Source organism: Cervus canadensis, chromosome 5 (assembly GCF_019320065.1).
Source record: "Cervus canadensis isolate Bull #8, Minnesota chromosome 5, ASM1932006v1, whole genome shotgun sequence".
Classification (NCBI taxonomy): Eukaryota; Metazoa; Chordata; class Mammalia; order Artiodactyla; family Cervidae; genus Cervus; species Cervus canadensis.
This window is the reverse complement of record NC_057390.1, coordinates 66,252,323-66,270,303: the sequence shown is the minus strand read 5'-3', so window position 1 is coordinate 66,270,303 and position 17,981 is coordinate 66,252,323. Positions and strand designations below refer to the sequence as shown.

The following is a 17,981-nucleotide window of genomic DNA, read 5'->3' as shown; positions in this document are numbered from 1 at the left end:
AGGAAGGGAACCCAGGGCCTACGGCAGCCTGGCCGTTTCTGTGCACCCACGAGGCCCTGGAGCAGTCACCTAGGCTGTATCTACTTGTGCCTCCATTCCCGAATCTTCCCCAAGGGCCTTTCCCCTGGTGACCCAGCCTGAAGGTGATCCCTGCAGATCCCTGCAGGGGATCTTCTAGAACTCAGCAGCAAAAATGGCTGCCCTCCCCCTGCCCCAAACAACACAAAATACCCAGAGCCCTGAGCCCTGCGGGAGGGTGCTGCCTAGTGACTCAAAGGCCCCAAGGCCACAGGCAGGGCCTTGCCAAGCCTGGGAGAAGTCAAGGGTGGAAAACGACCTCAAGGCCTCCAGCCTGGACCTGGATGGGCAGGCCTGACCTCTCTTGCCCAGGCTGTGGCCCAGCAAGCATAACACGCAGCCCCTGTCCATTCACGACACTCAGGCAGCCGAACCTACCAGAGAACCCAGGACAGCCACAGCCCATCACCAGAAAAGCCCGTGTCCACCGCCACCCCCGGGGAACCCGAACCCCCACAACACATGCTTACTTTATATACGTGTTGGCGTTGCCATCTGGGAAAATATACGGGTGCTTCTTCCGGAAGACATGGCCCACTCGGCTGCAGGGAACGATCTCCAGGCTGCCCCCACACATCCATACCCTGAAGGAGATTTCTGCAAGACAGCGAGGCCCCCATCACTGCTCTGCCTCCTAGACTGAGCCCTGAGACACCAGGCGCCAGGGAATCCCAGGTCCCAAGGCGAGGGGAGGGCGGCCAGCAGCCTGCCTAGGGCACCGACTCCACAGCCAGACTCCACGGGCCTGCTACCTCGGTTGCCCTGCCCACAACGAGAATGCTAAACAACTCACACCTGGGAGGGTGGTTTGCCTTAACAAGGAAACTGGCGGACACAGAACATATGGAGGGCTGTGCTTATGCCTTTGGAACACTCTCTGGGGCCAGCAGGGTGGGGGCTTCTGTGTGAGGCTTTGGCCTGGAACAGAGGAGCCCAGGGAATATGAGAGACCTGCTTTTGAGCATATGGAAGGTTTCCGGGTGGAAGATGGATTAGACTAGCTCCTATGACCCTAGAAGGTCAGAACCAGGACCAAGGAGAAAGACTTTTCCATTAGAGACTATGGGAGAATTTTCTGCTGGTCAAGGTCCAGATAGAAGGGGTTGTCATGGAGTTAGTGCATTTCCCACTCTGACAGGCTGGCAAGCCACCTGGCCAGGATGGGACAGATAAGACCAGTTCCCAGGAGGCGCCTGGACAAGGTGTCAATGCTGAGAGTCCATTCTATCTCCTGCAAGGGCATCTGAATCACAGCTCAGAGAAGGAAGTCTGAGCCATAGCCAAGAGCTGCGAACAACCATAGAAAGTGCTGGAAGCCTCAAAGCTGTTGCTGGGGTGCTCGCCTGGGTAGGGATTTGCAAACAAACCCATTTTCCCCAGTTGGCTGCTGTAGCAGGGACCTCAGGGAGTGGGATGAGGTAGAGTCAGGAGAGGTGGGTGGGCTGAGACCATGCTGGCCGATGCTCTTCTCCCTCGAAGCTGCTTCCCACAGGCTTGGAGCAGTGGTCCTGCCCGAGAAGAGAGTGGTGCTATACCAGGGTGAGGGGCGGGGAGGATGCCATCACTGCCATCATTTGGAACCGCTGAATGCTGTGAGGGCATTTCATTACTGCTTTTAACTTTTCTACAGATGGTGCACCCCTTTACTGACTGCTCCCAGTGCAATTGCCCCCCTGTATCCCGCTCGATATGCCACCAATGGGAAGAGCCAGTTTCGCACCTGGAATGCCTGCCTGGGCTTCTATAGTCAAGCTGAAGAAAGAGGAGTTTGCTTCAGGAAACACCCAGGCTGGTGGGCGACAACCTCTGGAAGCAGACTGGTGTCCACGAGCAGAGACCAAAGAGGTGGGTATTCTACTACTGCCCACCACATCTGATGTGCCCCACCCCTCCGCACCTTGGGCCCCACCTTCCTGGGTTTCCTTACCATGGGGTCCTCTCCCTCAGCCTCTGTCCCTTCCATGTCCTGCTGTCTTTCTCCCTTCTTTTCAACCCTGCAAGCAAGTGCTTGGACACAAGTTCTTCATCCTGATCCTCACCTGTTCTCTCACCCTCTCCCTGTCCCCTCCTGTCTACTGCCCTGTGTCCCTGGGAAATTTGCAGGCCAAGCTTCCTCGATACCCATCTCAACCTGCCCAGGTGCTCTCCCCGACAGGATAGAGCTCATTCCCAGCTTGCTCAGATTTCCCTCAGAGCGGGGGCAACATGGACACTAGGGTGAGGAAGGGACTTCTCAAGATTGCTGCCAAATGATGGCAAGAACATATGGTGGGGAGAGACTAGAAGAACTTGGCTTTGGGGTCAGCGGCTCTGAGTCTGCAGAAATCCACTAGCCCCGTTGCTGGGGAAACCTACTTGACCTAGTTGAGGCTGGGCTTCTTCACCTGTCAAATGAAGATCATAAAAGTACACCACAGGATTGCTGTTGGCATCATTGAAGTGGAACTTCGAGAGTAAATGTGAAAACTCTTAAGTGCGATGGAAAGCTCAGTGACACAAAACACTCCTCTAAAGCCAGTCTCTTTAAGACATGGATGCCAATGACATCACCCCCCCGTGCCCACTTTCAACTTCCGAGACGGTTTACAGCTTCCTGCTTCTTCCACAGGAGGCACTTGAAATCTGTGGACCTAACACTGGAGATTTTGATTCCCCACAAAAGTCAATGATATATGATAACCTGGTGTTTGGCTGGGGCACTGGTGGAATCGTGGGCCCCAACCTAGTGTTTGTGGGAGATGATGAGTGAGCTTAGCTGATGGCTAACATCCAGCTCTCCATCTTGTAGTGATGCTCAGAGGGGCGGGAGGGCTCAGTGCAGGGAAATGTGATGGTATGTGTGTGAATTTAGTCCCCATGGCTAAGATCTACTGGACTCCAATCAACTCCTCTCCAGGATCTCAAAACAGGGTTCACTCTAGCTCCCAGAAAGGAAAACCCTCACACCCCTCAAAAATTGAGATGGAGGCCTTGCTTACTGGATATAACCTGTGAATTTTGTGCAAGTATTCTTCCAAAAATATGCATACGTTTCTGTGGTCTCTTCCTTACATGCATTCAAATGAGACATATGTCCCTCATTTGCAAAATGAATCCCTCCAACCTGTGCAGTCTCCACACCCCCAGCTCCCACTAAACCTGTTTCCCTGTGCTTCCTTCACCCACCATTTTGCTTTGCTCTGAATCTACTGCCCCCCACTCCTCTGCCACCATCATGCAGAGATCCCCATCTCAGAAAGTACTGACCCCTGGCCCTGGTCCTTCTCTACCTTCCATCTGGGCTCCTGGCATTCTCCACCCCAAGACTCTGGGTCTGAGTGCCTTGCTGTCCCTGCTTCTTCATCTGGCCCAACCTTCACTTGATGCTGAGGATTCATTCCCATTCTGCCAGCCCAGCTCTCCTCTGGCCTCCAGGACCAACTCCCATGGCTGCCTGCGGCTCTGTCCAGGTACACTGGATGCCCTCAGATGCAGTACATCTTCTACCCATCATCTTCCTCTCATAGCCCCCTACAACCTGTCTCCTCTCCTCTGCCTCTAAAACCATCGTCCCTGCTTGTTTTCCTGTGTCTGTGCTTGAAAACGTCTCAGTTCTGCAGACACAAGCCACGGGAGGAAAGGACCCCTCCATTTACTTTTGGGCTGGGCTTTGCTGGGTCCTCTCTCAGGTAGTAACTTAAGAGTTGTCCCAACAAGCCCACTCGTGGTTGTGGATGTTATTTTTCAAAGCAGAATCAGTCCTGATGGGACTGCGGGTGGCTAGCATTCAAAGTGCATCTCCCCAGGTCCAAAACTCCTGCCCCTGCCCTGATCCCACCTCCCTCAGTGTGAATACCCACCATCAGCCAATACTGCTGCGGGCACAAAGATACTGACTTCAGGGCACTCACAGACGGACAAGAGAGGCCAATCTATAACCAGCTGTCCCATTTCTACCTCATCAACTCCTTCATCCACTCCTGACAGCTGCCTGTCTCACCTCTCCTTCTGGTTAACTGATGCCCCCAGAGTCTGCAGCCCGAGATGCAGTAAGAGCACCTCTGCTCTGGAGTCCAGAATGTCGTAACCAAGATGACCTGAGCAGCATGCCTTGCTGTCCTGCGGCCAGAGTCAAGGCAGTCTGAGTGAGGAAGCTTGAAGTGTTCAGAGTGGTGTAAGGATGTTTGGGTACCACAATGAGGAGTATTTAAGACCTAGGACATCCCTCTAGTTATCCTACGTATATCTACACCACGACTGCAGGATAGCGCTGTGCATCCACCCAGGACTGGGAGCCAGGCCCAGTGACTCACAGGTTTATGCTGAAGCCTCTGGGAAAGACTTGTGATCCCAAAGCCCCAGGCAGTAGGGGCCACAGACCGAGGCATAAAGCAGCGGGTTCTCCAGGTGCAGCCCTGATCCTCTACTTGTCAGCAGCTCCTGCAAAGTCATCACTTTCTCGTGTGAAGGAGCAAAAAGACAATGTAGGGAGTTTGGGGGAGGGGGTGGTTCTTGCTGAGTCAGCACCCACATACTCCCCAGTGACAAATGTCATGCAGACCTAAATCCGCTCTGAATTCCAGGCAGGGAGATATGTAATTATTCCATCCACACTGGGGGTGCTGTTACCTTATTTTCTTTAAACTTCAGATTAATATTTGGGAAGAAACTGCCCTCCTCACCCTCTGTTCTCAGCTCTTCCCTTCTATCTCCACATCAACCCATCAGTAGCATTACCAGTGCTCATAAAACCACAACACTTCGCCAGAACCAGCGTCCACCTGACAAGCTGTGATGGTGGACAGGAGTTCAGGTGAGAGGAGACAGCTTCCTCCCCCAGAATCACACCAATTCCTCTGCCACTTCTCAGCCATATAGGTCAAGGCTGGAATTTCCTTTGATAGCCTAGTTTCTGGACAAAGGCAATGGGAGCATTAGACCTGGCTCTACTTAAGGCAGGAAGCCTGTATTAAGTGGAGCCTCACGAACTGTACACAGATATCTTTTATCTAACAGCATCAGCCACTTACCACTGGACAAGGTGAAATCTTGTGAGGACAAAGGGATTGGAGTGGACAATGATGGGCAGAAAGAGACCGTTGCTCATCAGTCCACAGAGACAAATGTGATGACAAAGATTTTCCTTTCAAAAAATCTTTACGTTCTTTGAGCCACTCGGCCAGAAACCTCTGTGTTTTTTTTTTTTAATGAGTCCACAGACTCGAGTAGAAGCAATCTTACTGAGCCACAAAGGACAGGCTTGAACCTGTGAGCAAAACTGTGCTTCACATCACTGGGGACAGTCAGGGCCGCATCCAGGCTCCCGACTTCTGAGGTGTAAGCACAGGCTCATCATGGTCACCACAGGCCGTCCAGCAAATGTCATGGCACACACCCTTTACCTCTCCACCATGCCTCTGGAAATGGGTGGTCTTAAGGGACCACACCTGGGCCTAGGGCTTAACAAGCAGCCCCACCTGGGGGGAAAGATGACTCTTCATCAGACCTGGATGCTCTTCTCAGATGAAGCCACTTCTCTTCTCTTGAGCCCCTGAACCTCGAAAGGATGAGGCCGAAGAGAAAGCGGGAGGGATCTGCTGTCGCTGCGGGTCTGACAGGGTGCTCCTCTGACAAGCCTGCTCATGCAGCCCAGAGAGGAGGCAGGGTCCCTGTGCAAGGCCTCATTCACCTTCACGGAGACCCTGGGAGCTTAATGGGTTTCCACTGCTGACCCTGCTGCCGTAACAAATTACACCAGCTTGGGGGGCGGGGGTTGGTCCGGCCCTCTGCCGAGGGTCTCCCAAGATCAAAATCAGCAGGATTGGGCTTCTGTCTGGGGGCTCTGAGGCTTTCCAGTTTACTCAGCTTGTTTGCAGAAGCCAGTTGCTCTCAGCCGTGTGACTGAGGTCCTCTCTTCCTCGTTGGCTGTAGGTCAGAAGCCCCCTTCCTCCTTCTACACGGTCCCTCCCTGTTCACACCTGGATGATCCTTGCTAGGCTGTGAATCTCTCAACTGCTTCTGCTCCATCTCCTCTCTCTCCAGGCAAAGAAAGTTCTCTGCATTCAACGGCCCACCTGATGAGACTGGGTGCCCCCGGATAATCCAGTTTGCTGTCCTAGCTTAGGACGCAGTAGCCATCTGCAAACTCAGTGAGGGAAAGTAACTTTTCCAGGGACACACAGCCAGGGACGACCACAGGATTCACACGTAGGCCTGTCTGACCCCACAGCCCAGGTTGACACACACGTGACCCTCCAAGCCCGACACCGCCTAACGTCCCTGACTACATTCTGGGGATGGAGGAGGTGGTGCTGGCAGCTCCTCTCTGGGACCCACCTCATCTCTCTTTCCTCAGTATTGTCTGTTGTATCTGCTATGCTTTGGAAGCCACCTGCCTCCATTTTAAATCCAGAAATCCCATATTCTCCCTTCATATATGTACCAAGGTCTCCACTTTGGAAATGTACACCTCTTCCCACCATACACACACACACACACACACACACATACACAGAGACACACATACACACATGCATGTGCACACACACACACACACACACACACTTCTACTGGGCAATAGGTTCCTTTCATCTCTAAATCTCTAAAGACCAAAAGCTAAAGTGAGTAGATGTATTAGATATTTTTCATGTATCCTGTGTTATGCAAATTGGAGTTTAAACATCCAATATTAATGCAAAACAACTTCTGGGGGGAAAAAAGGCTAAAAGCCACACTTCCCTAAAGGCTGCTTCTACGCTGAACTGCAGATGTAATTATCAACACTCTTCAGTTCATCTTAGAAACGCTTTGTGGGAATAATGGCACCAGGGTCGGGCTGCTTGAGTGCTCAGCAGTGTCAGCATTCAAGTGGCTGCTGAGGTCGCTCCCAAAAGATGAAAGTGAGATGGGCGGGTGAGGCAACGTGCCACTGAGGATGGTCCCAGTCACCCTGGCCGGAGCCTTGTCCAGTGATCTCATGGGCTTTTGTGCTGTGAAATCAAATCAATGCAACAAAAGCAACCACATCTGGAACACACAGAAATTTCATGTCTTGGGAGAGAACAGATATCTCTTCCTGCTGTTATTCCCCACAAAAAGAGATACATGGATCAAAGGAACAGAATGGAGAGCCCAGAGATAAACCCACACACTTAATCCTCAACAAAGGAGGCAAGAATAGACAACGGAGAAAAGACAGTTTCCTCAGTAAGTGGTGTTGGGAAAGCTGGATAGCTGCATGCAGATCAATAAAGTTAGAACACATCATATACAAAAATAAACTCAACATGGCTTAAGGACTTAAGTATAAGTCATAGCACCATAAAACTCCTAGAAGAGAACATAGGCAAAACATTCTCTGCTATAAATAGTACCAATGTTTTCTTAGGTCAGTCTCCCAAGGCAAAAGAAATAAAAGCAAATATAAACAAATGGAACCTAAGCAAACTTACAAACTTTTGCATAGCAAAGGAAATCACAAACAAAATGAAAACACAACCTGTGAACTGGGAGAAAGTATTTGCAAACAATGTAACCAACAAGGGCTTAATTTCCAAAATATTCAAAAAGCTCATATAACTTGATATATTTTTTAAAAAACTCAATCAATAAAGGGGCAGAAGACCTAAACAGACATTTCTCCAAAGAAGGCATACAGATGGCCAACAGACACATGAAAAGATGCTCAATATCACTAATAAGTAGAGAAATGCAAATCAAAACTACAATGAAGTACCACCTCACACTGGTCAGAAAGGTTATCATCAAAAAGTCTATAAATAATAAATGCTGAAGAAGGTGTGGGGAAAAGGAAACCCTCCTGCACTGCCGGTAGGATTGTAAGTAGGTGCAGCCACTGTGGAGAACAGTATGGAGACTTCTTTAAAAGCTAATAATAGAGCTACTATATGATCTAGCAATCCCACTTCTGGACATACATCCAGAAAAGACGAAAACTCTAATTGGAAAAGATCCACGCGCTCCGATGTTCACAGTAGCACTATTCACAATATTCAAGACATGAAAACAACCTAAATGTCATCAATAGATAAATGGATAAAGAAGATGTGGTACATATATGTATATATATCTATATATACAGATAGATATGTATATAGATATATATACACACACAACGGAATATTACTAAGCCATAAAAATAAAATGAAATAATGCCATTTGCAGCAGCATGAATGGATCTACCGATTAACACACTAAATGAAATGTCAGACGGCAAAAGACAAATAACATACAATCACATATCATAGATGTGGAATCTAAGAAAATTATACAAATGAACTTATTTACAAAACAGAAACGGATTCACAAACATAGAAAACAAACTCATGGTTAACAAAGGGGAAAGTGGAGGGTGGGGGAAGGATTAATTAGGAATTTGAGATTAATATCTATACATGACCATATATGAAATAGAGAGCCGACAAGGACCTACCATGTAGCACCGGGAACTATATTCAATATCTTATAATAAGCTATAAGGGAAAAGAATCTGAAAAAGAATCTATAGGTATATGTATAGCTGAACCACTTTGCTGTATACCTAAAACTAACACAGTATTGTAAATGAACTATACTTCAATTTTTCTTAAAAAAAAAAAAAAAAAAGCATTGCTTTTTCTGGCATGTAAAATGCTATAAAAAAAAATGTCCAGAAATGACTTTTAAAGTGCTAGGAGCTGGCTATAACGAATGGAATGGTGGAATTGGAGAAAACAGTATTTCCTGTGATAGCTTTCTGCAGGGTTTTTTTTTTTTTTTTTTGTGGTTTAAAACATTTTGTGATGAGTATAAAATGTCTCTCTCACACCTCCCCTGGGGTTTCTCTCTACTTTTCTGTTCCAATCAGCACTTATTAATTCCAGACCACTGGGAAGCCACCTAGAGGGGATCACCCTGGATGTGAGCAGATGTGTGTCAACATTGCTATAAGGAGATGGTACTGGTAGGCTGGGGCTTCCCAGGTGGCACTAGTGGTAAAGAATCTGCCTGCCAGTGCAGGAGACATAAGGGATGCGGGATCGAGCCCTGGGTCAGGAAGATCCCCTGGAGGAGGGCATGGCAATCCACTCCAGTATTCTTGCCTGGAGAACCCCATGGACAGAAGAGTCTGGTGGGCTACAGTCCATAGCATCACACAGGGTCAGACATGGCTGAAGCAACATAGCACAGACGCACTGGTAGGTTGGACCAGAATGTGACGTCATTGAAAATAGCATGCTGCCTGCATCTACACATGGCTGCCGTGGTAAGGAAGGATCACACGCATTTTGTGAGGGTCCACAGGGCAGAACACGGTCCAACAGATGGAAGCTAGGCTTTGGTTTGACTTAGAAGATTTACTAACAATTCAACACAAACATTCTCAGTGACAGAACTTGCCAGATTGTGAAGCAGCAAACATATCATCATAAATAGCATTCAAGCGGACACTGGATGACTGCTATCTATCAAAAGAGCTGTAGAAAGGATTCCATGAATGGAAAGAAAGGCTAGAGCACACCACGAAGAATCATGAGAGGTACTGTGAACACCGGGACATCTGATGGGCTCTGTTCAGAGAGAGAGAGAGATCTTGTCCCCATTGAGAACACCAAGGGCGTACCTGGCTCCAAGTTCTCCTGGGCTGGTGCCGGGAGATCCCACCTCAAACTCCACTCCAAAGACCCTCATGGGATCCCAGGACTGAGTCCCAGGCAGGATATTTGGTTTCTAAGAGTTGGGGTTTTCTGCTTTGTTTGCGGAGTTTCCAATCTGGCCCCCATATGGCAGGAGACGGATTTTTCTGATGGATTTCTGTACACGGCCCGGTTTGGGAGAACAGATGCCGTTGGTCAGGCCAATAGCCATAAATTTCCGGGAAATAACTCTTGGTGACTGAGGAAGAAAGCCATAAAGCAGCCTGGAGGCAGGGACAGGAGAAAACAATGGCAGAGGACAATGTATGGCATTACCACTGAATGCCAGGACGAACCTCATGGATCATTCTCCTGGCTCGCACCATTGCGTGGGGGGTGACTGTGCCAAACACGTTCCCCGGTGTCCAGAGAAGGGGAAGGGGTCCTGACATCCCAGACTCTTACTCTTCCTCTCCTCTGGTTTATTCATCAAATAGTTACTGAAACCTCCTTCGCAGAAGGCACCATACAGAGCTCGCCAAGAACAAACAGACCAAGTCCCTGCCTAGTACAGCTTACATACTGGTCATCTCTTAGGTCTCACCTGCCTGAGGGAAGGAACAGTAACTAACACGGACTGTGTCCATATGGTGCCCGGAGCTTTCACAGACTTACCTGTGTGGGTTTCCACAACAACCCCCAAGCATCCATGTGTTACACTTCTAACACATGAGGAGACTGGAGGGTCAGTCAGTGTCATCAGCAAGATGGAATGGGTCTCTGACTACTTTCTCCTGTATCTGTACATGGCAGCCCTATGTCATGGTGGCCAAAACTGGCCATCTGTTTGCACAGTTCTAGAGCCTGGAACCCAGCCCCTCCATCCCCTTCACTTTGCATCACTTTGCAAGAAAAGGTAAGGGCAAGTTGCCTCCAGAGCTTCTGTAGCAGTCACCCAGCTGTTCTTGTTCAGTCCGACTCTTTGCAACCCCATGGACTGCAACACGTCAGGGTTCCCTGTCCTTCACTATCCCCTGGAGCTTGCTCAAACTCATGTCCATTGAGTAAGTGATGCCAACCATCTCATCCTCTGTCGCCCCCTTCTATCACCCTCAATCTTTCCCAGCACCAGGGTCTTTTCTCTTCACATCAGATGGCCAAAGTACTGGAGCTTCAGCTTTAGCATCAGTCCTTCCAATGAATATTCAGACCCTCCTCATTAACTCAGGCTATACCCCTAGAGCAGCCAACAGATGTGATCTAGATGTTAGTGGCGGTGCTTTCAATCTTCCTCATACTTTTATCCCCAGTCTCCTTCCAACTCTAAATTTCCAAGTTCAGCACTCCTAGCTCAGGTCTGCCCTCAGCCTGCCCTCAGGCTTGGTGCTCTTCCTTGGTCTTTCTGGCTTTTGCATCTCAACTTCTCCCTAAGGGTCCTCTGGGCATGTTTCCCTGGTCCTCAGCATCCACGTGGCCCCATGGAGAAACAATCTCCTTTCCTCCCCGCTTCCAGCAACCACTCCTCTGATGCCCCACATGGTCTTCCCCCAAAGAAGTGACCTGCTGCCCATCTCCCTGGCCCTTATCACAGGCCCAGGTGGTCCAAGGACATGGAGACCTCTGGCCAGGCCCCAAGACGCAGAGCCAGCGACTCACCGAAGTTCTCCCCACCCCAGATGTCCATGTCCGTGTCGTATTTCCCCAGGTAGTCGAACCAGGATTTGTCCATCACGAAGAGCCCTCCAGCTATGATGGGAGTCCTGTGAAGTTGGCAGGAGAAGAGGGAGGGTCAGTCAAGGGAGGGGAACCACTGTCATGTTCTTCTGCCCTTTCAGTCCTGACGTTGAGGCCATATCCTTCCCGATTCTGCTCCTCTTCAGAGAGACCCACACATGGTCCACTTACCCCAAACAGGAACACATTCTGGGACTTTTCCCATTGACTGTAAACCTACTGACCCTGCAGACAGGCTAATTCACTCATCTGCACACCTCCTGTGGGGGGGGTTTCCAAATTTGCTCAGAAGTCCAGCCTTCCCTGCCTCTCTCACAGGCCCTGCCCAGCGGGGCTCTCCTGGGAGCCCCACAACAGAGGGCAGGGACTGTGGGCCACTGACCGGGCACAGAAGAGAGGCTGGGGCAGCACTGTGAACAGCACATCTGTTTCTTGAGACTGGTCTCTCTCCCCTCCCCGCTCCCCCACCGCCACGACAGATTGAATTATATGCCTTGAAAAATGTGCTGGGGTTTTAACCCCCAGTGGGCTTCCCAGGTAGCGAAAGTGGTAAAAAACTGGCCTGCCAATGCAGGAGATGCAGGTTCAATCCCTGGGTCAGGAAGATTCCCCTGGACCCCTGGAGGAAGGCATGGCAACCCACTCCAGTATCCTTGCCTGGAGAATCCCATGGACAGAGGAACCTGGTAGGCTATATAGTCCATGGGGTCGCAAAGAGTTGGACACGACTGGAGCGACTTAGCACAGACGCAACCCCCAATACCTCAGAATGTGACTTTATTTGGAGAAAAGGTCTTCACAGAGGTGAAAAAGCTAAAATGAGGTCATGGGGCTGGTCCCAATCCAATAGGACTGGTGTCCTTATAGCAGGAGATACTCAGTCGCAGAAACAGACATGCACAGAAAGAAGATGAGGTGAGGAGACACAGAGAGAAAGTGGCCCTCTGCAAGCCCAGGATGGGGTCCAGCACGGCCCTCAGGAAGAAGTCACCCTGCTGACACCTCGAACTTGGACTTCTGGTCTCCAGAACTCAAGACAGCACATTGCTATGGTTTAAGCCATGCAGCCTGTGGTGCTCTGCTGCAGCAGCCTTCATCTTCATTCTCTTTCCTTGGGGCCCCTCCCCAACTCCCCTCTCCTTGGCTGCTGAGAGAGATTCCAAAGAAGCTACTTGGAAAGGAAAGGGCTGCAGAATCCAGTCAAACAACCCAATGATCACAATGATGGGTATCTGGGGTGGGGGTGGAGGGTGAGCCCCTGGGACTAGGCCCCGCATTCAGCAGGTCCAGACAGAGAAGGGAGCTTTATGTCAAACAGTCAGTTGATACGGAGCAGGTCAGAAGCTCGGTCTGCCGATGCCATGACATCCTACTGTCCTCTGACAACTGGCTCAATCCTGGGAAACACTTGTCCTCTGATGAGCAGAGATATCCCACAGGAAGACAACCAGCCCTGAGAACCCCTCCCCTGGGACAGAGAAGGGAAACCAGAGCCACCCTGTCCTTGCCTCGGCCTACTGCTGCTTCAGGTGACTCTGGGAGTGTGGCGAGTAACCGAGGCACTGCTGGGCTGCATGGCCTTCAGGATGATCAGAAGGTTCTGCTCTCCCTTGAGGAACAAGAGCACTATCTGGTGTGCCACGCAGCTCCCATCTCCCTCTCAGCATCACTCCAGATCGTGAAGGCTGGAGGAGGGAGGAGGGGCTGGCTGGTACATGCGACAGAGGTTCCACTGCAGGGTTCTCCCAATCTCCACTGTCTGTCACCACTCAATCCTTCATAGACCTTTAGGTCTCTGTTTGACTAAAGTTAGTTCAGCGAAAAGGCTTCCCCGGTGGCTCAGATGGTAAAGAATCCGCCTGCAATGCGGATGACCCAGGTTTGATCCCTGGGTTGGAAAGATCCCCTGGAGAAGAGAATGACAACCCATCCAGTATTCTTGCCTGGAGAATTCCTTGGGCAGAGAAGCCTAGTAGGCTACAGTCCATGAGGCAGCAAAGAGTCAGACATGACTAAGCAACTTACACACAAACAATTCAATGAGAATGATCAGACATTTACTCTATGCAGGCCCTGAGATGCAGAGGTACCCCAAGGAGCCCAGGGCATCTCTGCATTCCCCAGAAGGAGCAATTCTAGTTCCCTGGTGTTCTCGCCACATCCTCAAGCACTTGCTGGCCTCCTGAGGCTCCACTAGAGGCCGATAAGGTTTGGCTTGGAGGTTCCCAACAGGACTGGGACAGGCGTGCTCTCCAGTCTTAGGAATATCAAGGCCACACACGTGATACTGAGACTATTACTTGGACGGCCAAGCCCTCAGATGGGCCTGACCCCAGGCAGCCATCCGGCCACTGTGCTGTGGGTCACAGTGGGGGCTGGAGGTGAGAATGTAGATCAGGACAAGGCCATCTACAGCACCACACAAGCAGCCCAGAGCTGACACACCAGTCATGCGTGTGAGCACGTAGCAGTGGCCACGCCTTGATAGCAGCCTCCACCTATAGCAATGGCTGACGACCCTCCTGGGCTGAATACTGACATCCAGGACCTGGAGGCCAAGGAACCTTCTTTCCCCTTGTCAGAGGCTCAAATGGGACCATGTTGAACCCTCCAACATTTAGCAGGAAGTGTAAGTACATCGAGGCTTCCCAGATGGCACTAGTGGTAAAGAACCCACCTTAGGAGTTCATAAGAGACATAAGAAACACAGGTTTGATCCCTGGGTTGGGAAGATCCCCTGGAGGAGTGCATGGTAACCCACCCCAGTATTCTTGCCTGGAGAATCCCATGGACAGAGGAGTCTGACGGGTTATGGTTCATAGTGTCGCAAAGAGTCGGACACAACTGAAGCAACTTAGCATACATGCACGTAAGTACATCATGGCATATGTGAATGATGCTGAGCCAGTCCTCAGCACAGGTCTCCACCAGCCCCCATCCCTCCAGCAGAAATCTCCCAGAGGACAGAAACCTCCTAAAATAAGGGCAAAAGTGGCCCTGGCCTGGCAAAAGGTCCTCTTGGTTTCTGGCCAATCTTTTGAGCCTCTCCTGTGGACTGCTTCCCTATAGCACGTGACAGAGGGAAGGGCCAAGTGGTAGCGAATCTTCCCACCCCACCCTTGCCCTGACTCACCTAATGGGCTCAGTGGGGTCCAGGCGTCGAGCCTTCTGCTCTGGTGTGAGCTGCTCCCATTGGAAGTGGAGGCTCCAGTCAAACCCTGAAACATAGCATCCAGTCTGACTCAGTCTCTCTGATGTACCTGCAGAGCTTGCTCATTTGGGATCATGAACATATCCAGTTTCCCAGGTGGTCCTGTGATAAGAGGTCTCACCCAGGCTGGTTGGCAACAGAGCTGCCTGATTTCCCTTCCACAGCTTCTTCTCTTTCTCCAGGCCCTCCTGCCTGTCTGAGCCTTCTCTGCTGGGTGGACTTAGGGAAGAAGGGCAGAGGATACAGAGTGGGAGTTGAGAGACCCCAGGAGTGGTACCCAAGGGGGACATGATGGACAATTCCAGAGTGCAGCCCTTGGCCATGAGTCTTGGGGGGTGGGGTGCAAGCAGGAGGTCTGTGAGGGGTTGAATCACCCCCAATCAGTCTTGAGGAGTCAGTGCTCAGCCTGGGCACAACTGTGGTGGGCCTCAAGGAGAGAGAGGTACCCAGTGCTGAGGTGTCAGAACAATGCAGGCCCCACAGGGCGGGGCGGGTGGGGAGTCCTGCTTCCCTCCCATCCTCAGGCCCTGGGGTGACCTGCCCCCTCTCTGATCCTTCCACGCACAGTCCCGTGGTCAGGGCCACCCTGCAGCTACTGACATTACAGGATGCAGGGCCAGAGGTTCCAGAAAAACCATTAGGAGACCTTTCCTCTCTCTCCCTTGGCAGCAATGACTAGGACAAAAAAGTCTTTCTGGGCGAGGGCATTGGCTGGCCCCACTCACCCCCTCTGAGCTCCGAGGCCGACTCAATGTAGTTGAAGGTGTCCAGGTGAATGATATCAATCACGGGGCACACCACCCGCGTGTAGTCCTAGAAAATGGAAGGCCCGCACTCAGATGGTGGCATCAGGGAGGCAGGCCTGGGATTGGGGGGCGGGGTGGGGGAGGGCCGGAGACTGGTTTCAGGGCCTTGACCAAGTACATCCCTCTCTGCATTTCAACATTTCTCATGTATAAAGTGGGCCATCAGACACTGTGTCCTCTCCACAATGCCTACAATGCTAAGAGCCTCTCCTTTACTCCTGGCCTGCTCGTGGCCATCTAGGCGTGGTGGGGACACGGGGAGGCTGGCGGGAGTGTGCTGCTCACTGAGGAAACGGACATCAGGAAGAAGGGGGCCCAGGAAGTCCTTCAGTGTCACAGGGCTCTCAGGAGGCAATGGACACAGTCAGCTGGGAAGGTGACCTCAAGAGCTCCCCTCACAGTGGGAATTTCCCAGTACTTAACCTTCTATGCCTATGGTTCACAGGCAAGTTGAAAATAGCATCTCCAGAGATTCTTAACTTCACTTGTCACCTGTGATACTTGAATCTGTAACTTCAGCCCCAACTTTGCTCCTCACTTCCCGACTCAAGCCAATCTAGTACACCATCCGCCCCTCCATGCGGATTCATAAAGCTCTGCAGTGGGGTCTTCACCAGCCTCCCCGCACACATTCCTTCCCTTGGTTCCCTACTTCTGTCAACGTGTCCCCCTTCCTCTCCAGCACTAACTTAAGAAGCCCCACCTCTGCCCATCAACTGGATCAATCCTGCTGATTGTAACTCTAAAACCGCTCTTCTGAATGGAACCTCTCTCTTATCCCCTCACCCCTGGAGTACAAGGCAATGGCAATGAACTCCTGGCCCTCCCCCTCCCCCTTCTCACCCCTTTCCCTGTCATTCTACAGGTGGCTGACACAGTTGACTTTCAAATCTCACTCTGCAGCTCTACAGCTAAAATCCTGAACTGGCTTGAAAATAAGGTTCAAACTCCTTAGCCCAGCATCCAAAACCATCAATAACAGGCCTGTATCTAGTTTCTGCTGGGTTTCCCAGGTAGCTCAGTGGTAAAGAATCCACCTACCACACTGCAGGAGATGCGGGTTCAATCTCTGGGTCTGGAAGATCCCCTGGAGAAGGAAATGGCAATGCGCTCCAGTATTCTTGCCTGGGAAATCCCATGGACAGAGGAGCCTGGCAGGCTACAGTCCATGGGGTTACAAAAGAGTCGAACACAACTTAGCAACTAAACAACAATCTAGCTTTCCAGCCTCATCACTTGCTCTTTCCCCCAGGCTATCCTGCTGATAAGCATCAAAGTCATCAAGGGGATAGTTTCAAAATCTGCACAACTTCTCAGGGGCCATCAAGGCATTATATGGATTTTTAAAACATTTCTTACTGTTGGGGCTTCCCTGATGGCTTAGACAGTAAAGCATGATGCGGGAGACCCGGGTTCAATCTCTGGGTTGGGAAGATCTCCTGGAGAAGGAAATGGCAACCCACTCCAGTATTCTTGCCTGGAAAATCCTATGGACAGAGGAACCTGGTAGGCTACAGTCCATGGGGTCACAAAGAGTCGGACACGACTGAGCGTCTTCACTTTCACCTTTCAGCTTTTACCGCTGGGTGAACACTCCTATACTGATGTGGAGGAGGGGAAACTGGGCCCCAGGGGCAGGATGATGAGAGTCCAAGAGCTGGGAAGAGCCAACAGGCCTGGACCAGCCAGGCAGTACCAGGCACTTTTCCAGTCCTCTGCCCCTCCCTGTCCTGGTCAGCATGGGCAGGCACTTCTGTTTCTCTTGCAGCGATTTAATTTCCTGGTTCAATCTCTCCCCTAAATGAGGCTGTCTTCTTATTTTAAGCTCAGAATCACTGAGTACCTGCCTTGATGTTCACAGACTTAATCTGGCCTCAGTCTCCATACAGGACTCATTCTGAGTGTAACAAGGTGCCGTTGAAGCCAACTGGCTCCCGTGGAAGAAAATGCTCATTTTCAGTGCGTGGCGTCCCCCTCTGGGATGTGCACAGATGCTTCCAGCACAGTCAATGCCGTATCTGACTGGCTCTGCGGCCACCGCCATCGTGTGTCCAGGTGTGTATACACACCACGTGCACCCACAGCCACCCCCACCCACACCACTATCTACACAGAGACACACCCCACTCCTGACTTGAAATCTGAAATGCTCTCAGAAGTTCAGAGACTGACTTTCTTCTGTGGGTCTGACAGAGTCCTCTTTTTGCCTTTGTCTGCTGAGTTTGGCCTCTGCAGCTTCGCCAAATCCTTAGGTAGGCCCTTGTGCACCAAAGGACTGACCTAAAGATATGCTTAGCCCTTGCCCAACCCCTGAGAGGTATCTTCTAAGCCCTTGATTTGTTCTGCTTATAAGTGTCTCTGTTTACCTGGGAGCCCTGGGCTATATTAGACTCTGCTGACAAGGAGATTTGTGGTGAGAGCCTTGGGCCATGTGGTACCAACTCAACTGAACCTCTGGAGGGGCATGGAGACTGTGGCAGTGATCAGTCACGTCTACATGGCTGACCTCCGATAAAAACCCTGGACGCCAAGGCTGAG

The 17,981-nt window shown here is 50.9% G+C and overlaps 1 protein-coding gene across 1 annotated transcript in view; it reads right to left on the bottom strand.

Moving 5' to 3' along the window:
• Positions 1–17,981, bottom strand: part of GALNT14 (polypeptide N-acetylgalactosaminyltransferase 14) — a 222,147-nt gene that overhangs the window by 18,914 nt on the left and 185,252 nt on the right. The window contains exons 7-10 of the mRNA XM_043469013.1: positions 15,363–15,450; positions 14,560–14,644; positions 11,349–11,452; positions 549–675 (exon numbers count right to left, since the gene is read on the bottom strand). Of these exons, the coding sequence (XP_043324948.1) occupies positions 549–675; positions 11,349–11,452; positions 14,560–14,644; positions 15,363–15,450 (404 nt within the window). The remainder of the gene's footprint in view (positions 1–548; positions 676–11,348; positions 11,453–14,559; positions 14,645–15,362; positions 15,451–17,981) is intronic.